At 38.8% G+C, this 25,331-nt stretch overlaps 1 protein-coding gene and 1 non-coding gene across 5 annotated transcripts in view; both read left to right on the forward strand.

Moving 5' to 3' along the window:
• PPARG (peroxisome proliferator activated receptor gamma) overlaps nucleotides 1–20,718 on the forward strand; it is a 142,353-nt gene extending 121,635 nt beyond the window's left edge. For all 4 annotated transcript variants that reach the window (XM_045192353.3, XM_053930166.2, XM_024556412.3 and 1 more), the window contains 2 exons: nucleotides 3,047–3,497; nucleotides 20,266–20,718. In XM_045192353.3, coding sequence (XP_045048288.1) covers nucleotides 3,047–3,497; nucleotides 20,266–20,513 — 699 coding nt within the window. In that variant the 3' untranslated portion in view covers nucleotides 20,514–20,718. The remainder of the gene's footprint in view (nucleotides 1–3,046; nucleotides 3,498–20,265) is intronic.
• LOC112301339 (small nucleolar RNA SNORA71) lies at nucleotides 18,094–18,219 on the forward strand. The gene has a single exon (XR_008427579.1). It is a non-coding gene; the product is annotated as a small nucleolar RNA SNORA71 (small nucleolar RNA).
• Nucleotides 20,719–25,331: the final 4,613 nt, after the last annotated feature.

A 25,331-nucleotide genomic window follows, 5' to 3' on the forward strand; every position in this document is an offset into this window, starting at 1 on the left:
TTGTTCTTATAATTTGTATTATTGAAGCCAAGAGTTGTAAATGTACTCAACAACTGCATACATTTTAGGACCCACAAAACCTGGATCTGTCCCTGATAATGTCCTAGATGTAATTAAGCATTCTTTGCTGTTAAGGAGAGATGTTTATGTAGCCATGTGATAGAATGTCTGAAGATAAATACATTGTTAGCCCCAAACTACAAGTGTAAGATCATTGAGGTCAAATTTAAAGATGGTATGGTTCCTCTTATAATGGCAAATCATCAGATGATACTGTATAAGCTAATAGAACATACAAGGCTTCCCTTTGCTTTGTAGAAAATACAGAAACATGTAATATTTTACCAGAAGTGTAATATTAAATTAGTGATTCAAGATAAATTGCACAGATCTAGTTCCACCTGGAGTTTTAAGAGGTCAGCTTTTAGGGTAAGGAGGTCCTATTGTGAAATGTGCAAGTAAACTGTGTGCGATCTGTTGGGTAAGAATTGGTGAATTGGTGGCAAAGAAAGGTAGATCATATCTAGTGATCACTCTTGCAGTTTGACAGATCCACCTGGAGGCTGAAAGAATCTATGCAGACCTCAAAATGCAGTGAAAACAGCACAATCATATATGACTGGGAAAAATTTAAAAATCCACCTGGTATTCATTTGCATGTCAATACCCAGAATTTTCTGTCAGTTCATCACTTTTTCAAAATGCTGAAAGGATTTTTTTAAAAACTGAATGGTTTGGCATAACGGTGGGGGCTGCTGATTCCTCCCTCTGTCCTTGAGTGTTTACTGCCAGGAAATCCTGACCAACATTGATTGCCAAGGGGTTAAAGTCACATTGTTGTTAAATTGGGAGAGAATATTAGCAGGATTTTGTGCCCTATGCTCAACTATCACAGAGTTTCAAAAACAGGAACCTGGGGCTTTATATGAGGGGACAGGGGAAGTCAAGGGGAAGAGTCACAGGGTGATTTATCAGGGCATAGTTCCAGATAAATTCCTTACACGGAGGTAGAATTTTATGCATATATTCTGTGCCAAGAAACCAAATTGTTGAGCAGAAGCTCATCCAGAAGTTGAAGTGGGTAGTTCTGGGTACAGTCTTTCCATATATGAAGAAGTGATGATTTTATATTCTTGTAATTTGTACTCACGCATGTGCAGGTAGACTTTTCAGGTATCCATACCATGAGATTCTCATAGTAAAAGAAAGCTAGTATTTCATTAACACAAACTATAATCTGCAAAACTCCTGGAGGACAGAAACCACATTTTCTCTAGGCTCTGTAAAAGTAACTTTTTCTCATGATTAGAACCTGACATTCTGGGAAAACTCAGCACATTTTCACTGTTGTGACTTACTAGCCACCCTGCCCTTTTTTCCTCTCCCACTAATAATATCAATCCTGAAGTGGGGAGGGAGAAACAAAATGTTCAAAAATATAGTAAGCACTGTTTGCTCCTGATTTACTGGAAGAATTAGTTAGAGCTGCCAGGCAAACTTATTCTTGGGTCCTCATATCCATTCTCCTTTTCGTTTTGCTAAATAACATAAGCAAAGTGAATTTTCTGGTTAAAAAAGTAAGAATTTCTGGAATAACTCCAGTGAATGGCGGTGAAATAATATGCAATTTTGGAAATTTACTCAGCATCTAAGAGGCCTTAGTGTTAGTGTTACATAGAACAGACTTAATAGTTTGGCGAAAATTATAGACCTGTAGAGATTAATAGTTAGAATCTCCAAACCAGTGGGTCTTGAAACTGGCTACAGCTGCCACTCATGGCACCTGCTTGTGCTCACCAATGAGGAGAGAATTCTCAGCATCTCTGCTGAAAAGAAACTTTATTTTTAGCACATCAGAGACTCCGTGTTCAGTGTACATGCATGTGTGCATGCATGTTCAGACATATCCACTCACATACCACGCATACACATATACACCACACACACACACTCTCTGCTGAGAAATGCAACTAGAATATCCTCAGGAGAAGAGATGATAACCTCCAATTTATAAACCCCCCTCAACTGAGATATTTGAGGCCTAAGAAAGATAAGTGACTTCCCTAAAGTCAGAAAGTTAACCACAGAACAAAAGCTAGAACCCAAGTACCCCCAACTCTTGTTCCAGTGCTTCCACATACATATACTCATTTGCATAGGATTGGGGTTTTATTCCTTATATAGTTCAGTATATCCAGTGTATATAAAGTACTGCACCTTCTCAACCAGAGAAGCCTTGAGAGTTTTCACAATGACTACAAACCTTTGATTAGTTCTGTACAAAAAAATGCAAGAGAGAGATCATTTCACGACTAACACAACTTGCTTTTTAAAGCAGCCTATTGCAAACCTCAGTAACTGATGCACATGTTTTATTGATTATTTGACCTTTAAGAACAGATATTTTGAAAAATAAGTTCAAAACTCTTTTTATTTTGCTACTTTTTGCAGCACTTATACATCTGCTCTTACTGAAACAGATTGCTTCCAGAGCATCAAAAAAAGAAATAGGCATTTTCTTGGCTCAATATTCATAATCAGCTCTCAGACCAATTTTTTTGTAGTTAAGTATATTTTACATGCACACTGTTTCACTTGAGATCTCAGCAGATTTAATCTCAAACTGCAAGATTACTTTATGTTTAAGTAGGTCTGTTCAACCCTGGATTGCTGAAATGATTTTTTTACTGAAAGAGGTTAAAAATATACTCTATTGAAAACCAAGATAAACAATAGATTTTACATCATTTTTAAAATCAATGAGAAACATTCCTCAAACAACAGAAATTAAACTCTTGGCCAGTCATAAGTAAAATGTTGCAGGATAAGTTGAAGGAACAGAAGACCAAAGTTGGTAAAATATCTTCAATCCCAGGAGATAATTAGGAGGAATAATCAAGAGATAAGGGTATTTTGTCATTATTAAGTGTTGACTTTTTAAAGATTTTAGCTATTAAAGCAAATGTGGATAAAGAAACTGGGATTCTATTTACTGTGAATTAGAAATCTCCAACTCAGCCACTTTTTCCTCTTTTTTTATTTGCAGCCATTTGTTATCTATGACATGAATTCCTTAATGATGGGAGAAGATAAAATTAAGTTCAAACACATCACCCCTTTGCAGGAGCAGAGCAAAGAGGTGGCCATCCGCATATTTCAGGGGTGTCAATTTCGCTCAGTGGAAGCTGTGCAAGAGATCACAGAATATGCCAAAAGTATTCCTGGTTTTGTAAACCTTGACTTGAATGACCAAGTAACTCTCCTAAAATATGGCGTCCATGAGATCATTTACACAATGCTGGCTTCCTTGATGAATAAAGATGGGGTTCTCATATCAGAGGGCCAAGGATTCATGACAAGGGAGTTTCTGAAGAGCTTGAGAAAGCCCTTTGGTGACTTTATGGAGCCCAAGTTTGAGTTTGCTGTGAAGTTCAATGCACTGGAATTAGATGACAGCGACTTGGCAATATTTATAGCTGTCATTATTCTCAGCGGAGGTAAGATTCATTTTTGGTTTTCCATGAAAGAGGGTGGGATGGTGGTGGAATGGCTGAAAGTTTTTTTACTTTCCTAGTGTTAGTCAATGTTTCTTTTCTCTCTTTATTCACTGTACTTTCTATACAGAAAATGCCAATGGCATAATGCCCCAAAAGTATCACCACGCATGTAAAATACCAAGAAAAACTACCATAGAGTTGCTGTTTGAAGGCTGTGGCTAATCCAGGATCTTTTCTTTTCACCCTCATAACATTTTTGCCAGTCAAATTCAAACATGAAAGATAAATTCCCTCTTCTCCTTTTTCTTTCTCCTTATTTTCTTTTTCCTTGTCTTTTTCCTCTCCCTTCCAGAAGGCCAATCTAATATTCATTTAAGTAAAGGCATGTATAACTTTGCTTAAGATGATGCTCACTTGCCATACAGAAAGCATTACTAAGTGTTTTTGGTCAAATTATGCTCCTGTCCCACCATCAGTAAGATATGTCTTTGAATTGGCTTTACCAATATCAAGAAGCAAGGCATATATATACTATGTACTGACCTCTACCTACTCTCTCATGTATATTCCTCTGATTGCTTCCCTTAAAGTACCTTTGTGAGGTGGTTGGCTGCAATTAAGAATGCAATCTGAACCAAAGAACACAGAGCAGAGAAATAAATCGAGTTAACTTAGCAGCTCATTGTATTTTTGGCCTTGCAAGTACATGATCTAACCAACCAACTCCAAAAGCCAAGTTTTATACTAAATGCTACTTTCATTGGCCTCTCACATGTTTCCAACTTGAATAGAAGAAAGTTTTACTGTCATCTTGCTCTATAAAAACTGTTTTCAATGACAGGTTTTCATTACTAAAATGGAGTTTAGGTGAGCTTTTTATGTGTACTTACAGAATATCCTCTGTTTGTGAAAACTGATGTGGGGGGGGGTCTATAAATATAGATCTAAGCTGTGTGTAAATGTACAGGGTATTATAAAGAACACAATACACTCTATTGTCCTTTGTTGTCCAATTACTTCAGAGCAGAATGCTTCTGAAATCAGGTGTATAGTGTAATAATAATAATAATAGCAAACACCTATTAAGTATTTATTGTGTTCTAAGCACTTCATACACATTCATTTAATTCTCACAACCCAATGAGGTCAGTACCCTTTTGCAAACAAGGAAACCAAAATACTGAAAGATTCAATCTCTTGCCCAGGGTAGCAAAGCTATCAAAAGGTGGAGCCAGGATTATAAATACAGGCAGTCTGGCTCGAGTCTATACTGATATTGCCCTTTACATTACCAGGGTGCAAACAGATTACAATATGGTATATTTTAACTTTGGGGCTCTAAGTCCAGTGTCAAGTTGTAACTCATTTAAAAACTACTTTTTTGGTGGTGTGTTTAATGTAACAAGAATATATTATCCAACATGTTTTAATATGTTGACTGAATCTACTTCTTAAACAAATTAACCCTTGATCCTATTGGAGCTATGATTAATTCAGCAAACAAAAATGAGACTCAGATTCAATTTGAGGTTCACTGAGAGGAAAAGATTAAATTTTTAAAAGCCATATTAGAAGACAAGTTAATATTGTTTAACTAGCTAATACTTTAAGGAATATTGTATTTTTAATGAAAAATAGAAATAAAATTATTAATATTTGATATATTTCTAAGATTTTTCCTAAGCATACTGTATATACCATGTTTGTATTCCTTTCTTTGCTTAATATTTTCCCATGCTATTACATATTCTTTGTTAATAGTTTTTATTCATTTTTAAAAATAAAAGTAAGTAATACTTGCTCATTAGATAATTCAAAGAATACAGAAAGGTGGAAGTGAAAAGTAAAGGTCTCTTTCCTCAGAATAAAACTGTATTAACAAAGTCCTTTTTCTCCTACCAAAAATCTTCTATGCATGTGTTAGCATATATATATGCTACTATTTTTAAATTATTTATTATTTTTCTTTTAAGGAATAGAGCAAGTGGGGATTGAGGTTAAAGTACAATATCAGCAACTAGTACTACTTTCTGCTCCCCAACTTTGTGCTCCTTTACAATTGGCCCTTTGGAAAGGTTATTGAAACAGTTGGTGGTAAACAATTTGGAAGATCACAGGGGATATTTGAAAATGGAGAAGTTTGCTCACACATGTAGAAGAGCAATGGAGGCATTCATCTTTCTGGCCTCACCATCTCTCTGAGTTGTTTTTGCAACTGTGGAAGGCCCAAGTTCTGGAGGCTGAATGATCAAACCAAGATCAAAGCACCAACGTGGTTGTATCTTGGGGAGAGCCCTCTTTCCATTTCACAGCCAGTGCCTTCTCACTGAGTCCTCACATGGTGGAAGGCCTATGCTACCATTTTCAATGACTCTAAAATATTTCATTTTATAAAGAACCATTACAAACTAAATTATTTCCCTATTTATGTTTAGGTTGCTTATAATTTATTATAAAAGCCCATGGAAAAGAATATAGAAAATTACTGAAGACATGTTCCAAATTTTGCTGTAGTGAACATTCTTGTGTGTAAATTTCTGTTCATATTTCAGATTATTTTCTTATTTCAAATGGCCAGGAATGGAATTGCTGGGTAGATAGCTATGAACGTTTTTAAGTCTTTTGTTACATCATTGCCAGATTGTTTTCCATAAAATTGGTACCAGTTTATATTCCTACCACAGATACTGAGGGAGGCATTTAGAATAAGCCATTCAAAGATGCTTTGTTTCCAACAAGGAAACATCTAGATAAGAAACAATCATGAAATTCTGGGCTTTTTGAACCTGAGCAGTGTTGTTTTATAGGCACATGAGACAACAGTGTGGTTTCATCTAGAAAAATGCCACTATTGCCCCTATTTCACAAGCTAAGTTATTTAAAAATCGGTGCTTTGTTAGGCCTTTAAGTTTTTCCTTAATACCCAAAAAAATAGTTCTGTGAATAGCTTGGTTCAGTGTAATAGATATTTCAGGCAGACTTTAAATTTGAAAATTAAAAATGGTCCCATTTAAATGTAGATGCTGTATAAATGCATTCTTTCAGCCTTTCACCATCTTCACAGTGCCCAATATCCAGATCTCACTGAATCCTCACAATAGTGAACGAAATCTGAAGGTAGCAGCCAATCATAGATTATTAAAATTTATATCTGGTTATAATAAGAAAACCCTGTGAATAATTTTAGATTTACTTGAAAAAAAAAAAGAATTTCTCATCAACTAGCATATCACAAAAGACAAACCCTTCCTGATCAAAGTTTTCTTTTGTAGATGAAGTCTGCTTACTGTCAGTCAGTAGATAAAAATGAATAAACTGGACCCCATGTTTGTTTAACACACAGGAATTTTATTCTGTTCTTTAGTCAGAGAAGCTGATTGGGCACAGGTCAGAGAAAGAATTGCTCAAGTCCTTGTAAGTCCAAATGCTGGATTCCAGTAAGATCAGAATCCCAGTCTCCTGTAGATGGTAAGATCACTATCCCAGTTTGTGGTTTATTTGAGCGTGTCATATAATTTCTCAGTTAGTTTTAATTGTTTTCCTATTGGATTTTCCAGAAAAGGAAAACATTCACATAAGTAAGAGGTTTTGATCCAAACAACAGATTTCTGATCCTACCTGATCTTAACAAGAGTGATTATTTTCTCCTCTGCAGTTTATTCTGATGTCTATAAATACTTTTAGTGATTTCGGGGTAAGGGGAGCGCTTCTGACAGGGATCCATTGACTTCATTCTGGACTAGCTTTAGAATCACAGAACACTTCATTCTGGTGAAGGCCCTATAACCCTAGACTGAAGGAAGAATGGGGAGATGGGCATGATGTAAGAATGGGGTGGTAAGGAATTGGGGAGATTAAAGGGAGGCCCCAGAGGATATAAAGGGGATTTTTTGGATGAAAGTACCTGATTTGACCCAACAAGTATTTGCTGAGGAAACTAGAGTTGCTACAGTAAGATCACTGTCACTCAGCTTCAACCCTGGAAACTGCTGATAACATTAGATGTGGTACTTAGATTGGCCTGGTGCTTAGCATCTCTACTATTTACTCAGCTTTCAAACCAAGGTTGTGAGGAAGATGACCCAGTTCTTGTCAAGTTTTTCTCCTCTCTCTCTTTCTCCTCTGAACCTGAGGCAAGAATGAGACTAAACAGAACATCAACGCTCTAGAAACAAAGGAAAGCACTGGGTACATTTTAAGAGTATTTCATATGCACTCTCTCATTAGATCCTGACAAATCTGTATTTTTATTCTCATTTCATACAAAGAAAACTGAGGGTCATCGACTTAAGCCATTTGCCTAAGATCTAACAATTAGTGAGCAGTGCAATTAGGACTGAAACCCAGGTGTTCTGTCACCTCCATGTGCCCCGTCTGCAACAAGTCCTGCCCACTGCTGCCTGGCTAGCGGATTGTGACTGGTCCTCATATTTGTGTTGGGGGCCACAACCTGTGCTCCCTTCATGTACTCTCTAAGCTATAGATGTGCCCATAATCCATACCTTATTCCTTGATATTTGTGATGAGTAATAGTTTCCCTTGCTGCCTGTATTCTCGCTGACTGGATGGGTGGCGTCAAGAGTAATAAAACTGCCTCCAGCAAGGGCATGTTTGCAGCTGGCGCCACAGCATCATGCCAGCCACACATGTAAACTCCCAAAACCTACCCAGCAACCAAAGCCAAGTGGAAAGCTCAGTAAAGCTGACAAGCCCCAGGACGCTCCATTGGACACTTTGCCCCTTTGAGCATTTGCTGTTTGGAGAAGAAGAAGCATAGGAGGGTTCCAGCTGGAACTCTACAACAGGAAAAAGCTCTTTTTGTTAATTCAAAACAGTTTGGAATTCATTACAGTTCTTCCCAAACTTCCAAGATATGGGGGAGGAAATTCACTGGATTTTACAATCTATTTTTCTAGGCAGATTGCCATCGCCATCCTAATGACAGAGAAGCTATAAATATTGATACAATGGCCATAGATGTCAAGTCATCCAGCCTCCTCCTTTACTCTCTTGAGTCTGGCTTGGCTATCCAAACCACCTATATAGCAGCTTCTTTTTCCAGCAATCCTAGCCATGTTCTTTCTCTGTGAAGCAATTTTGGACAGCTGTTCTTGGAGTGATCATGTGTGTTTCTGCTGTTGAGGGGGCAGGGAGAAGAGGGTATGAGAAAGGGGAATTGTTCTCATAGTTATACATTTTCAGATCAAGGGAAAAATGATATCCTATGAAATTTTGGATAGCTGCTAATCCAATATGTCAATAGCCTGTGTTCCGTTTCTCACCCTTGGTCATGACTATACGGTATATATAAGTATAGATACAGATTTAGACTTAGGGATAGACTTTTAAATTTGTTGGAATGAGAACAGAATCAAAGCACAACCCCTGACCCAGAATAAGTACTTAATAAATGCTTTTTGAATGAATAATCAAATATTAACAATAACTACCACTTACTACTTCACTGCGTGCCAGAATTTATGCTAAGCACTTTACACACATTCATAATCTTTATTTAATCTTTCCTGCAGCTCTACAAAGTCTATTTTTCCCCATTTAACAGATGGAGAAAGTAGAAGTTTAAAGGAATTAAGCGACTTGCCCAAAGTCATAGAGCTACTAAATGGTGAGGCCAAGGTTCAGATCCAGGTCTCCCTGAACTTAAAACTGATGCCTTTGCCCTGGCTGGTAGCTCAGTTGGCTGGTGCATCAAAAGGCTGCAGGTTCAATTCCCAGTCAGGGCACATGACTAGGTTGTGGTTTCAAATGGGGCATGTGTGGGGGGCAGCTGATGGATGTTTTTCTCTCACATCAATATTTTTCTCTCTCTTCCTTCCTCTCTAAAATCAATCAAAACATATCCTCAGGTGAGGATTTAAAAAAAAATTGATGCCTTCAGCTGCTACCACCTTTTGTGTAGTTCAGTGGGGGAGCATCCTAGTTAATTACCTTGGTCTTAGAGTTCTTTGGTAGTTATCCAACACTACCTATTTTCATATTGCCTCCAAATATTTTAATCAAGAATTTCCAAGTTATAATCTAGAGATTGCTCACTAATATGCAAAGCCCATCTTGAGACACAATTTTAACCTATCTAACAAAATTACACCTTAGGCTCTGGGAAGGAATACGGCCCAGTGATAACACTGAAGACTGGTGTTGTATTCTTAAATTTGTTCAGGTTGCATGGCCCCTGGAAATAATATCACTGTTTGCAGAGCACCCCTACAAAAATTGACGATAAGCTTTAAATAACTGAGTAAATACATTCACGCTTAATCAGGTACCGTCTTACACCAGCTTCTAATGGAGATAAGTGGTTGTAGAAAAATTTATGAGAGAAACTTAAAATTGTCAAAGTACCATCCAGTAACTTAATTTCCTCCTGCCCATTAGAAACAGTCAAAATGACACTCATTCAGTTGTAGCAGCAGAACACCTCATTCCAGCTCACAGAACACTAGTGTTCCACAGGCACAGAGTTTGAGGAACTCTGGGTGTATGAGTGTTCCGTCTCTCTGCCCCATCCCCAGCTGCCTTTCAAAATCTTGAGGATATTTCCAGCTCATGTGTAATCTCTCCATTATACTGCAGAACTATGCCTACTAGTTAGAATGGACATACGGCACAGAGTGTACATGCCTGAGTGGGCCTACACTTTTCCTGAGGAAACCCCAGTTTAGGGGGTCTCTGATTCTGCATGGTCCAGTGGCCCCCACATTTTCTTTCTCTGTTACTATCACCCTATTAGCTAACTGGGAGGAGACAAAACCCAAAGTAGTCTAAGATTTAGGTATTAAAAATACTGTGAACAATAGTGGGCCAACTTTCTTTTACTCTCCTGTTCCAGTTAAATATTCAGCTACCTTATCCATACAGCTTTTTTGGACAAGACTCGGGCTAGTGTCTAATTGGTGAGAGTTATTTTTCTGAATCTTTTTGTGATATTGAGAATAAACAAGAACATCTGATTTCTCACATGACTAAGCCTTAAGCAGGATAGTCAAAGAGTGTTATTACATGGTTCAACTCCCATACCCAGGCCATGACTGTGTCAGAGAGTAATAGCATTCATTTATTAATTGAAAAACAGTTAATGGGCACCTACGTTGTGTCTGTAAAGTTTATGCTGTGCTTCCTTTCTACCCATCTACTCCTCCCACCATGCTGCCACGACCAATGGGGAAACCCTGCCAGATAGCCAGTGTGGCTTTGAATAATGACTCAGTTTGAGTTATCTAGAAATGTCCCATTAGTTCACTCTTTTCATAACCTCGTGGACTTGGCTTAGACAGAAGTGTATTTATACACTTCTCTGCTGGCACTCAAATTCTGAAAACCAGAGAGCTGGGGGTTGGGGTGGGGGATAGGGAGAAGATGGAATATACTAGAAACATCTGTGAAACTTAAAAATATACACACAGATACACTCAGTCTTTTGCTGTTTGTAGAATATAGAAAAATCTTTATCTGTGATTGCTTCAGAAATAAAATTCCCTCCTCACCATGGGCCTGGTAAGCTGGGATCATTTTAGTGAGTGAGCAGAGGATTGTATTTGACCCCAGAGACAGACATGGGATTGAAAGCCAAACTGCTGAGTCATTCCTGTCACCACACCGGCAGTCTTGGAAAAGGTTCAGTCAGTCAGTCAGTGGGCCGCTTTTTGGAGTACTTTATCATTTTGGGTTCTCATAATGTGTGTTTAAACTCTGGGTGACCCCAGGCAGCCTTCCAGACTGGCACAGTTCACCAAGACATTCAGACAGATCATCTGCAAGTGAGAAAGAATGAAACCAAGGACTGGTTTGAGCCACTCATAACAGAAAGGGCAATACAGGTAGTGAAGGAGTCATGTACTCCTGGGGGAAGCACCTTTCAAGGGTCTTGCCAGCTCACAAGTAATTATACCAGGAGAGAGGCAGAATGGTGCATTGGAATCACATGTACAGCCCTGAGTTCAAAAACTCCCCGCTCCACTACTAACTAGATGTATGATTGATTTCAGGCAATTATTTACCTCCCTGAGCCTTAATTTCCCTATCAATGCCCTAAGTAAATGAAATAACATTTTGTGAAGTCTTTGGCACAATGCCTGGGATATGTCAAGCACACAACAAATGCTAATTTTCCCTTTTCCCTTGTATGATATAATTGGAAGTAGTATCTCCATTCAATTCTGCCAAATTGCTTATTTCCACCAATAGTCATTCTTAAAATTCTTATTACAATATAAATACCCCTAGAGAGATATCAACTAATCCTTTTATCAGCTATCACTGTAAGGGGATTAGTTGTGGATTGAGAACAAACCCCAAGGGAAAGAGATATGGAGAAAGGGGGAGGGGCCTGAAAAATTGAGAGGAGAACATTAAACCGTGTGGCCCTGAAGCAGATAGGGAATAGGAATGTGGTGGGTTTCCACACTCCCAGAATTCTGATGAAGTTTGGAGGGACGTTATGTGTTGAGAGGTTATATTTAGAGATTATAGATCACACCTATGTTTTGAGGTTCTTTTCAAGGACATAGGAAAGAAGACATGGGGATGGTGCAGAGAACTAATACTTGGCACCCCTTTTTTATTTTTGGTTTGCTGTTGGCATTTCTGGAGGTTGAAGAAGCCAGGAAGAGTAGTCGACCTGGGAGCATGAGTGTGTCAGGCTCAGTGAGAAAGAAGAAATCGTTCCCCTTTGTCTCTGCTCCAGCCTTTCCTCTGCCTCCCACCCTTCCAGCCCTGGTTAGACCCAGGGTTGGATATAGAAGGAGCAGAAATATATCTACATTCCTCTGCTTGGGGGAAGAACACACTGCTCTTTTGGTCCCGACACTGGAAAAAGGAACATACTAGGTAATGAAGCTTCAATTGATTGACCTCCAATGATAGAACAACAAGGGAACCCTAATCCCAGGGTGAAAGGAGATAGGAAAGACAAGGATGTCCCAAGGGCAGGATTGAAATCTCAAGTTCCTTTTCCATTCTGGAAGACCTGGAAATAAAGCAGAGCCCAAGCTGACTTCACTTATAGGTACCATGAAGCAAAGAAACAGGCTTTGAACACAGCATACAGGAAAATGCCACCCACCTGGTGATTAGATATCTTTGTGCTGTGTTGTAGTTTGAGAGGGGGCTTTTTTGGAGGTGGTAGTTGAACACTTGAGATGAGGGGACTTGGTGTGGAATTGGTATCTTAGTGGCAGATGAAAGAAAATATGCCTGGGCTTGGTTTCATGGTGGTGGTTACCTACCTCCACCATCCTAACCGAATCATATGTCTTATTGTTGTGAAGAGCGGTTCTCATTTGGACACAGAAAGCATTTGTTAAATTATTGTTTAAACAGGAAAATGTTAGAACGTTGACCCACTTCAGAATAAAGGACTCTACCAGGACTATGCATTGAAGGCAGAGTATGCTCATTACAGATATCTTTATCTGTTTGGCAAAGCATTTATGATCTCTAAGTTACATCGTTCCCTTTCCCTGATAGCAGCAATCAACTACATTTCTCCTAAAACCATCCATTGCCCAGGCTTCTGATTTAGTCTGGCCCTGCTAGGACCTCTAATACCGTATCCCCAGCAAGCTTCAGTCCATGGAATGGGAAGGGAAAAACATATGAAGGGTTAGAGGGAGTGGCTGAGGAGAAGGGAGCAATTAATAGACAAAGAGTAGGAGAGATATTAAGAGGACCCAGGAAAATCCAGAGAAATGAGAGAAGAAAGGTAGGAAAGGAAAAGAGGCGAGTTATACTATTATAAATAGATAGAGCTGACTTACTATGTGTCTGACACTGAGAGCACTTTTCTCCTATTAACTCATGTAGTCATCCCAAGGACACTTGAGTTTGATTACTGTTATGTCCCCATTTTTTCAATGAGGAAACTGAGGTACAGAGAGGTTAAGGAACTTGCCCAAGATTACCTAGCAAATAAGTTTTAAGGTTGGGATTCCAACTGCTTTTCATTAAAGCAGTAGTGCTTGCTCTTGGCTGCACACTAGAGTCACCTGGGAACTTTTAGAAATATTGAAGGTCATACTCGAGGCCAAGTCAGAATCACTAAAGATGGGACCCAGGTATTAATTAGTTGGTGTGTTTTTAATCTCCCCAGGTGATTTCAATGTGTAGCGAAAGTTGAAAATCACTGTACCCCATCGAGCTCCAATTCAAATTTAAATATGAAAAGAAGAACACATGTGAAACTTTCTTACATTATTTTTTCCGAAAGGCGGGATGGCGGGAGGTAATTGCTATAGGCCATAGCATAGTTTCCCAAAGGTAAACTTGGCTGAATTCAGTTTTGCCTGTTGCTCACCGTGATTCTGATTGTTAGGTCAGAAAAGCTCTGAAGAATCCCTAATGCCGTCTCTTCCTGGAGGAAGTGAGTTTGGGCACCAGGACTTCTTTGTTTTGCTGTCATGCTCAAACTATCTTTCTTACATGCATTAAGCTGCAAGAATGGGAACCTGCCCAAACCCCCGAACACGTCTGCATCAGGGATTATTCTCTTGCACTCCTGGATTTATGCTCGTACCCATGACAGCTCAAAAACCTTCCATTTCCCCAGTATGTCGATGCCACGCCACTGCTGCTTACACTCCTGACCCATTCCTATGGAAATTGCCTTTATTTGAACAAACACAGAGAATAGTAATATCTTACAAAGTTCCTTTACGTAACTCATTCTCACTAAAGAAATACCATTGTTGTCTTAAAAAATTTAGCCAAAACCTGGGAAAATTAGACTTGTCCAAAATCACAAGGAAACTAAGTAGAGGAGAGACAGGACTCAAATCAAGTCTTCAGTTTCCGAATGCACTGTTCTTTTTAACACATCTGTGAACTTAGGAAGCAATGGAATAAAGGAAACTGAAGAGGAAGTACAAAAGAGTGAGATACCAAGTACTAAGTTTCCTAAGTAGCCTTCCCTCCCCTTCAGTTTTCACCCACACCTGAACTAAGGTCCTTCACTGTCCCTGTGGATCAATTTACAGCTGCCCAGCTGTCAGACTTCTTTTTTCTAAATACTCTGGGTACAGTCCTTTTCAGATTGCGAGTATCTATCAGAAAGCCAGTAGGGATAGATTGGGAATGCCATGACAGCAGCTCCTAGAACAGAGACAAAACCATTCAATTTGGCTTTTCTGCCTCTCCTTCAGGAGACTGCACTGTGGCCATCTGGTTTCCTAAGACACCTCTGAGTGTGGAGAGAATTTGAATCTGCTTCAGATAAGCACTCCACTTAATGGAACCAGATCTAGATAAGATGGAAGCTTTGTAGATTTGCCCACAATCAACAGTGCTCTCTAATCAATTCCAGCACTGTGTGAATGGAGACCGGAAAGGTTTCTTTCCCAATTCTTTGTGGCCTGGGGAGTAAGGAACCAGTAATTGACTCCAGCTTCCTTGAGTGTTCTGTCCTGGAGTAAATCAACACACACTTTCCCAAACTGTCCTTCTAGGCAACCTAGGCCAGTAAAGGGGGTCCCTTGACCCTGATTCTATTCTAGAACTCAATTCTAACCCTCAGCAAGGTTCAGGGAGAGGATCTCAGACTGGCCTTCTATAAGAATAGTATCTTTTTTTTTTTTTGTAAGAGAAAGTTTATTTAGAAAGTCACAGAGGTAGAAGTGAGATGTAGAATGAATGGGCTCAGAAACAAGTTACAGAGGCAAAAGAAGGGGTCCTTGGAGCTTAGGAGAGAGAAGGGTAAAGGTAATGTGCCTGGTGGGAAGAGGCGAGGGGTGGGAAAGATGCTGGCATGTATCTTAGCAGGCAATGGGCTGGTGAGAAGTGGAGAGGAAAGGGAAAGACCCAGGACTGCTCTGGGTGTTTAGACAGATTTTTATGGCACCTATGTGATACCTCGGTTAGTTCAGTAAGGGTTTTAGTGTGAGCAGAAGGAAAGTGGAAAGAGAGAGATAGGAGAGGGGAACAGGGAAGGCCTAATAGCTGATTGGAGGGTGGAGGGTGGGGGAGCAGTCCTGACAAATCCCTTTTGTCCTTGACCCTAGGGATTGCTTAAGACCAAAGGAAGCTTTTTTGCTTTTTAAATAAACCAGGTGTTCTAGGTTTAATGTGTAAGCTTTGTTAGTACACTTTTCTAATTAGTTTGAGTTTGTTTCCCCAGTTTAATTATGTGAACTATTTAAAGGGTATTACAAATAAGAGTTAAAGCTCAGAACTTTTGAATTAGGGTCTTAGAGATCATCTATCTAATCTAATTCTTTTCATTTACAGAAAAGAAAATTGAGGCCCAGTAAGCTTAACCAGTTTGCCCAAGGTCACAGAGCTGGCTAGTGAAAGACCTAGAAGTAGAATATACTACTTTTTCCACTCTACTGCACTCTGTTTTGCCTTGACTGAGGCTCTGTAAGGACAGCGGGACAGATCTGTAAATGATCTAACTTGTCACTGGAGAAAATATAAATCAATGGCCACAAAATTTCAGCCAAATTTCATCCATCACATCATAAAAATAACTTGCCAAAGAGGGGATTGAAAATCCAAACCAGACCCTTCTGCTCTCCTAGAGGGGCCAGTTCCATGTTATTGTACTAAAGCCGAGTGTTTCTAGCACACCTGATCAGCTGCACTTCAGGGTTTCGTTGTCTGAACTCATGATAAAGGAAACCTTCTAGGTTAATATAAGCTCTTCAGTAGAAGTTTTGACTCTATTGATGCTGCTCAAGAGGAAGGAGAAAAGGCTCTAAGAAGCCAGTACCCCCATGAGCTTCTATACAGGGGTGTGCAGTCCCAGCCCCTGAAGGAGCCACATTTAACACCTGTCCTGGTACAAAGTGCTGCCACTTCCAAAGCACACACGTTTGCACTGCCACAGGCCTTTGAAATCTGGAACATTTGTCCAGGGGGAGGATCAGCAATCGTTAAACCAAAGGTACCAATCCAGGACCTGATTTTCCTTGAAGTGTCAGGGGTTTTCACCATTGCATAGCAACTGTGAGAAAGGCACCGCCCCCCCCCCCCCCCAAGGACATGATTCTCTAGGCCAGGACTAAATCACTTTGTTTCATTCTCTGAATTTGAGATTTTTGCTGATGGTTCCAAAATTAAATGCTGGAATTTAAAGAAAAAATTATACATATTCCAGTCAATAGCACATGTTAGAGAAGTTAGGGGAGAGAAAATCAAACCAAAGGTAACTTTCTGTAATTTAAAAAAAAAAACTTAATTTCAGAGAATGTGTGCAGTTTCAAAAATCCTACCCTGAGACCATTCTAATATTGCTCTCCTGTGCCTCACTTCAATGGATAAAGGTTGCTATAGTTTATTAGATACAGAAAAACACTGTTTAAAGGAGATTTCTTCATTATGTAGTGATCCTGCCTTTAGACTTGTTCCAACCACAAGAATTATACCTTTCAATCCAGGACTCTTAGCTAGAACAACTTTCTATAACTCATTAACTCAGCCAACCGAGTGCTTTCTATGTTTCCACTTGATCAGGGAGGATCAGGACAAAGTTCTGCCCTCTAATACCACACGGCTTAGTAGGGGACATAAACAAGAAAATCAGTACTTATAATACAAGGTAATACGAGTTGAATACTGCAAAGCATTTGGAATCAGACAGACTTGGATTCAAATTTCAGCTCTGCCATTCACTAGCAAGTGGCAGATCTTGGGCAAGATTTAACTCTTTTCTCTAAATCTTTGTTTTCCCTTCCATAAAGCACTGACCTCAAGATTAAATGATATATTGTGTATAAAGCCCTTAGTATAATCTTTGGAAAATAAATGTAATCAATAACTGTAATCTACTAGTACAATAGTGATTGAAGTGTTCATAGGGTGTTATAAGATCCACAAAAAGGGGATTGGAAGAACAAGGGAGAGGAAGGGATATTGTGAAGGAAGGCTGCCGGGACATAATGACACAGGCTATATTTTGAAGAATAGGTTGAAGTTGATAAGATGGATGAAGAGAAGGTAAGACTGTTTCAGATAGGAGGAACAGAATCTGCCTAAGCACAGTCGTGAGAGCACATAGGAATTTGAGGGACTTGATATGGAAATGGCTTAATATGGTTGGAGCAAAGGGATAATTACAGAAACTGAGACTAGAGGATGAAGGATATTAAAAGGTAAATAAAAACTTTTATACAGTGTTCTAATTACAGTGAAGGGAAGAAGAGTTAAAATTAGAAAAAGAGGGTGAATAGCCTTCAAGAGCTAAAACTTGGAATCAGTACAAGGTATCAAGTGAGTGTCCTAAATGTTAAATATAAACCCTGCACCCCTCTGGTGAGCTTCATGGGAAAACTTCATGTTCTAACCACAATGCAACAAACTTACACATTAGAAAATAAAACTTAGAAGTTAGAAAACAAAAACAAACACCCAAACTTTCTGCTTGGAAATTTAAAATAATGATTCTATATGACTTTTATGTCAAAAAGGAAATAAAAATAGTGAAACAGACAATTTGGAAAAGAACTATGAGAGTACTATTTAAGAAAACCTATGGAGTGAGACTAAAGTGACACTAAGAGGAAATTTTAAAACTTTAAATGCATCCATCAAAAAACAAGAAATACTAAAACTAAATAAATTAAACATTTAATTCCAGACACTAGACTCCTGTATCCAGAAGTGATTGTGGGCTGCCTGTGCTCTCGTCATTAATTAGCGCAGGAAGAGAAAAGCATTTTCCCCTTGTTTGAAGGGTCCAGCTGTCCCTTCCAAATCCTGGAGTCTTCACACACTAACAAAAAGAAAGAAAGAAAGAAACTAGAAAAAGAGAAAAAATAAACCTAAAGAAAGTTAAAAGAATGAATTATTTGAAAACGAAAACAAAATACCATTTTAAAAAACAGAGTTGATTAGCCCTGGCAGGTGTGGCTCAGTTGGTTGGAGCGTTGTCCTGTAACCAAAGGGTCGTCAGTTTGATTCCTGGTCAGAGCCCATACACTATCTGGTCTGGGTGCATATGAGAGGCAACCAATTGATGCTGCTCCCACACATAGATGTTTCTCTCTCTCCCTTCCTCTGTCTCTAAAAGCAATGAAAAAAAAGTCCTCAGGTGAGGATTTTTTTTTTAATTTTTAAAAACAGTTGATTAATAAAACCAAAAGCTGTATTTTTAAAAGGATAATAAAAAGATAAGCTTTTGGCAAATTGGATTTTTAAACAAGAAAATATGCAAATAAAAAGCATTCAGTTAAATAAAAATAATAAGAGATTTTTGGATTTCAAGAGAATATCATGTACAACTTTACTCCACTACAAATTACTACAATTTCACTTATAAGTAGTACAAAGCCTGAAGAGATTAAAATGTATATAGAAGAAAAATTGAAGGTAGCCAAAGATTTACTGCCAGGCTCAGACAATTCTGCCAACAAATTCCAAGAAACCATCAAGGAACAGATCTTACTGCATAGAAACAGAAAAAAAAACTTATCAACTCAGTCTATAAGACCAGTTAACATTTATTACCACAACAGGCAAAGGATGGCACAAAAAAGAAGACTCTGGACCAATCTAAACTACAAATTTTAAAATTCTAAATATGTTATTAGCAAATGAGAACAAGGATATAAGGGAATCTATTAATGTAATTCACCATACTTGATTATTATGGTCATTTCTTTAGAATGAAAACATTAAAAAGCATCTGATGAAATCCAACAACATTCTTGACTAAAACAAATTTAAAACTCTTGGAAAGCCAGTGGTAAAACATATCATCATAATCTATAGTAAATATCATACTTGTGGTAAACCATTAGAAGCATTCTCTTCAAGGTTAGGAATAAAACAAGAATGCCTCCTACCACTACTATTACTTAATAGCATATTAGAGATATCAGCCAATGTACTATGACAAGAAAAAAATGAGAATTGTAAACACTAGGAAAGAAGAAATAAATAAAACTACCATTTTTTACAGATGTAATTTTTGTCTATCCAAAAGAGAAAAAAAATCCAGGATAAAAACTGTTTGAATTGATAAGAGTTCAGGAAGTTGAAATAGATTTCATATACAAAAATTAATAATTCTCTAAATATCAGCAGGTGTGTATTAGAATATAAAACAAAAAGAAGTATAGAATGATGTTATAAAGTAGAGAATGAAAGTAAAGCTGTATTTAAGGATACATTTAACAAGATCTACATGAAGAAAAACATAACAAATGTAAAAGTAATTTAAGCTCACCTTTTAAAAATTCAAAGACGGAAAGTATAAAGAAGAAAGTGAAAATTATCTCAGAAGAAACCTTTGTTAAAATCTGGGGATCATCTATCCTTCCAAATTGTACCTGTATTTAAAAACTATGTCTTGTCTCTTTGAAAATATATATGCTATGTTAAGAAAAAGAGAAGACAAAGCTTGTTTTAGAAGCATATTTAAAGCTGTGCTGAAAAAGAATGTAGAAGTTATAAAACATAGACCCATCACGAAGGAGCAGAAGTTGCAAATGAAATTTCTGAGTGAATAGAAGCATACTGGCAAGAGTCCTGAGCCTGGAGAGATTCCCTTGCAACCATGTTATGTCTACTGATTACACAGATATTGGCCTGGCCAGGGAAAGAATGCCCCTGGAAAGGGCTCTGATAGTCTTGGTTTCATTCCATCTTTCTGTATGCAGTTCTTGCCCACTATCTACTTAGCCTCTCTTCCCACTTTATTTTAGAATGAAAGCAAAACAAACCAACGAAAATATGGGTGAGTAATTTGGCTAAATATGTCTCAGATGTGGGGTCAGAGAATTTTGTAACTGAACCTCCTGTTCTTCTGCTCCCCCAGACCGCCCAGGTTTGCTGAATGTGAAGCCCATTGAGGACATACAAGACAACTTGCTGCAAGCCTTGGAGCTCCAGCTCAAGCTGAACCACCCTGAGTCCTCTCAGCTCTTTGCCAAGCTGCTCCAGAAAATGACAGACCTCAGACAAATTGTTACAGAACATGTGCAGCTATTGCAAGTAATAAAGAAAACAGAGACAGACATGAGTCTTCACCCACTCCTACAGGAAATATACAAGGACTTGTATTAGCAGAGAAGTCCTAATTCACTGACAATGTTTCCCTTCTTCCAATTGCACTATTATTTTGAGGGAAGATCTGACATCTAAAAAATTTACTGTGAAAAAGCATTTTAAAAAGAAAAGGTTTTAGAATAATAGATCTATTTTATGCATATTGTTTATAAAGATACATTTACAATTTACTTTTAATATTAAAAATTACCACATTATGAAATTGGTGGATGTATTTGAAGACAGAGTCTGATGTGTACCTCCCCACAATCCTGGCTCGTTCATTTTCTTCTCAATCTTATAACCTCTTTCCTCCCTTCCTTCCTCCTTCCTTCCCTCTTTGCCTTTTTTCTTTCCTTTATTCTTCTTTCTTCCTTCTTACACATTTTTTTTTAATGTGAATGGAACTGCCAATCAGCTTTCACTCTCAGAAAATTAATTTTTTACTCACTTTACAACTTTTCTGGACCCTCCATCTGCTTTAACAATCACACCTAAGAAGGGAAGGGAAACTTCAGGGCCAAAAAACTGCCCAGAGCATGTGTTTCTTAACCTGGATGTGTTAATTTGGAGCATATCCCTAGGCCCAAGAATCCAATCTTCTTCCACAATCCCAACCAAGATTTTTACTCACCAAGAGCAGCCTACTAACAGGATACCAAGGCATACATAAATACCTATGGGCAAGTAATGAACTATTAGAAACTGTGAGTAACACACAAGGGTTTAAAATTTGGCACCTACCAAAAAGAACTTACAATTGAGTTCAGGAGAAAAGATTAATCTTTCATAAAAACAGATTATAATGCACAGTAAATCATCTACCAAATGAATGGTTCAGACTCTAGGAACTATAAGATTTCAAAGGAAGTGAAGATTAATGAAGATTGGAATAGTCAAGAGTGACTCTAAATTCATTGAAGTGGGCCTCAAAAGATGTGTTGTATTTGGGATAGATAGAGATTGGGAGAGAAAACATTCTAAGAAAGCAAACCAGCAGGAACAAGATGAAGAAGAAACCAAAACAAAACATGAATGAGGGAGAAGAACCATGTTGTGGTTCTACTGTATATAGAATTATTCCTGTCATCCTCTTTGGGACCACCTTGCCCGGAGATCTCTTACTTTTCTAATCTCAAAGGTGAATTATCCACATTGTTTAGGTAATACATACCTCCCCAGCAAGTAGGTTATATGTTCCCTAAAAGCAGGGACCTTCTTGGCACAATAAGATTCTTTGACTGAAGCCACCACATTCACTAGCATTGCCTACCCATGAACTCATAACACTATCCTGAGGTCTCTGCCAAGATGATTACTCCACTGACCTAAATTATTTCCCTGGTGGTTCTCCCTTAGTTTATCTTTCCTTATGTATTAATACTCAGGAGAGCATAACTACATTTGAGGCTCTCAAGCAAAAATACCAGGAAATACCTTTTTCATCTTTTACCCCAAAATAAACAGATTTCCAGAGTCAGGCTACAGAAGTGAGCCCTAACATCAGTCCTAGAAATGTAGGTTTCCTAACCCTTTAGGAGAGAAAACTTCTGAGCTCAAACCTTTAATAAAACAACAGATACAACTATGTCATTTTGGGACCAGCAACTGAAGCCATTGTCTGAGTGGTGCAAAAACATTAGGAAGAAATGTGACAAATTCAGCTCATCACACAGTTATTTTTCCTTTCCTTCACTGATGCCAAGCATCAGGATATTTTGAAATAGTCACATGACTGACTAGAGGCTTCACTACTGTTTTATGTGGACAGTTTATCATCCAGGAGATCTTGAAAAAGAAAACAGGCAGGCAGTAGATGAGGTGATCCCCTGTTTACAAGTTTTCCCAAACAAAAAGTCTGTCAGCACGCTGTCCATCCCTTCGCAGTTCCCACCAGTGCTCCATAGCCTATCCAAACCCTTTTCACATTCTCGGAGCTGTGGCTGCCAGAAGGGGAACATTCTCAGCTCTTTGGCACTGATGATAAGCATTAAATAGCTTTTTAAATCTGGCAGCTTTTAAATTCCCATCTCTCTGACTTTTTCCCTGTGGTTTGGACGATCATTTGCTAAATATTTTATGACAAATCATATACAGCCTCCAAAGCTCCTGCTCCTTCCTCTGTCTCCCCTAGGATGATTCACAAGTTAACCAACAACTATATCATCAGTTATTCATAGTACTTTCTCTGGACACAAACACATTTTCAGATTTGTGTCAACAAAAGAGAAAGAAAAGTAACTTTGGTCAAGAGTCAAAAAAAAAAAAAAGGTTTTGAGGCTCCCACGAGAGCCCTACTCCCAGCACCACCCTTGCATATGACTTGGCTCCTCTCCCATCTCCATCCTGTGCTTGGAGCGCAGGAACAGCAGGGTACATATGAGAGAAACCTTATCTGCGCACCCTGTTTCTCTAGCCACAATCAAAAACTGGCCTGACCTGAGTTTCTGGCTTTTTTTTTTTTTTTTTTTTTTTTTTTTTTTACTTTAGCTGAGGAGTAAGAACTCAAGAGAGTCAGGAAGCACTAGCTGGTGACACTCGGCAAATTCTCAATTATAAGCTCTGGGGCAGAAACCAGAGGGGCAGCTACAGCAATTCCACTGAGGAAAAAGGGGTGGGGAGAAAATTGGGCTTCTGTAGTAGGCCTACTTAGTTGCTACTGAATTTGAATGGCTTTTTCTCAGCTCCCTTGGGGCTACCAAAGGCAGATCCTTTTGGGGGGCAGGCCTTGACTTGGTTGATAATCTACTACTGTTTGGTGCTGATAAAGCAAGTCAGGAGGAGAGGAGTTGGAAATTGGCTCCTGTATACCTATTCCCTTGGAAATACCTATTGAGGATATGAAGAAGATGAGGGGACTCCTGAAGAAAGCCAATTTTGGTTCTAAATCCTGAGAGAAAGAACCAAGTTAATTTTCAGCAAGAACATCCCATTGCTTTGTCTTTCCTCCTCTTTTCCCATATACTCACTGGGAGAGTGCAGGGTATGAGACAAAGGGACCAAGATACTTGTTCTTCACTAGGTAGCCGCCTTCCTATTTTTCTCTTTCTTCACCTCACCCTGGTTCTTGGCCCTGGCTCCTGTTGTCTCTGTTCACATTATTATCACTATCATCTGTGTATCCCCAACCCTCACCATGTGATTGTCCACGTTAGGCCTTCCAGTTAATGCTTAATGAAATAAAATAAAATAGCAGGATCTTAAGAGTTTAAAAGACCATCAGATGTCATCCTACTTCATTTATCAAATATATACTTCATTCATACTCTAGTCAAGTCTGCCACCATATGAAGATAAGTGTGGCTAAGCCCCACCCTCATCACAGTGTTGATGAAATCAGATGCATAATTACAACTCAGCCCAAGTGATGAACTGCCTGAAGATAGGAAAAAGGAATCACAGGGGATGTGGATAGACACAGAAGTGTAACAACGCATAATGTGTTAAAAAAAAAAAACAAAAAAAAACCAGCAAGAAGTTAGGTATGGCTGCCATAGCTAGGGAGTGAAAAGTAATATAACCAAGCCAGCAGCAGATTATGACAAGCCTCATTCTTCATGGTAAGAAGCTACCTTGGACAGTATTCATAAGCAGTTGGGATCTAGGAGATGTTGCTAGCCAGAAGAGGGACAGGATCAAATTCACACTTTGGAAAGTCAGCTCTCTCAAATTGTCAAATCCCCTCTACGTGGCTTCCAATGGCTGTCCAACCGCTGAACAAGTACCTAAAGGGAAGGGAAGTTCTCTCCTTTCTCAACCCCTGGGTGATTTACATCTCGTAGGCCCAGCTCTGCCCCTGGGGTCACACATACCCCACGCTTTTTCCTGCACCCGGGTTGTGACTCACCTCATTCTCTTCAGTCAGGTTACAATCTTTCGGCTGGCTGAAGAAGCCTGGCTCCCCCTCCCCCCATCCCCACTTGCTGTCCATTCCTGATTGCTCCTAGGAGCCAGGGCCTCACATCCCCCTAACTTGCAAAGTTCTTTTGCCTTCATGGCAAGGTCATTTCTAATGCCATAAATCAAAACTTGCCCATCCTACACCCATTTCCAGACAGTCCCTGCAGTTATCATAAAGTTCTAGAAAATTAGAGCTCAAAGGAGTCAACTCAAATGACAGATGAGAACCCTGAGGGTCAAAGAAGTTAAATAACATGCCCAAGGTCCTAGAAGTCTGCAAGGATCAATTTATTCAAAGGTGCTGTATGACACACGTACTCTTATCAACACTGACATTGTCACCAGGGGACCTGGTAGTCTAGCAAGAAAATCTTGAAGTGTGTGACAGACTTGAAGCTAGTATGAGTAATCTGCATTGGGGAGCAAAGGAAAGAATGGAACAAAATTCTGGAAAGGATTACTGTGATGATCAAGAGATTATTATATGTTACTTAGGACTGTGTCTGGCACATAGTAGGTACAGCTGTGATGAGAGACAATATCCTGCTGTGGGCTTTAGAGTTAGACTGATTTGGGTTAAAATTCTAACTCTACCACCTACTTGTTCTATAACCATATGGCTTTTGGTCAAACTGTTAACCTCTTTAAGTGGTAATTATCTTTATATGTAAAGTGGGATAATAATACCCAACTTACAGGGTTATCATGAGGATTAAATGTAATAGTGGTTGTAAAACACTTCACATAATTTCTTGGCACATCCTAACCAGTCAGTCTGTTCTGCCCACAGAGAACACTATTGTCATTGTTATTGTTAAAGTGCCCTTCATTTAAGAAGGCATCCTGGGCCCATCAACAGTCTCTTCCTGTTCAAGATTTCTGGACCTTCACCTGAATATCCTGTAGGTTCAAGTCAGGAAAAGGAATTGGATTTCA

This window comes from Desmodus rotundus, chromosome 8 (genome assembly GCF_022682495.2).
Source record: "Desmodus rotundus isolate HL8 chromosome 8, HLdesRot8A.1, whole genome shotgun sequence".
Lineage (NCBI taxonomy): Eukaryota > Metazoa > Chordata > Mammalia > Chiroptera > Phyllostomidae > Desmodus > Desmodus rotundus.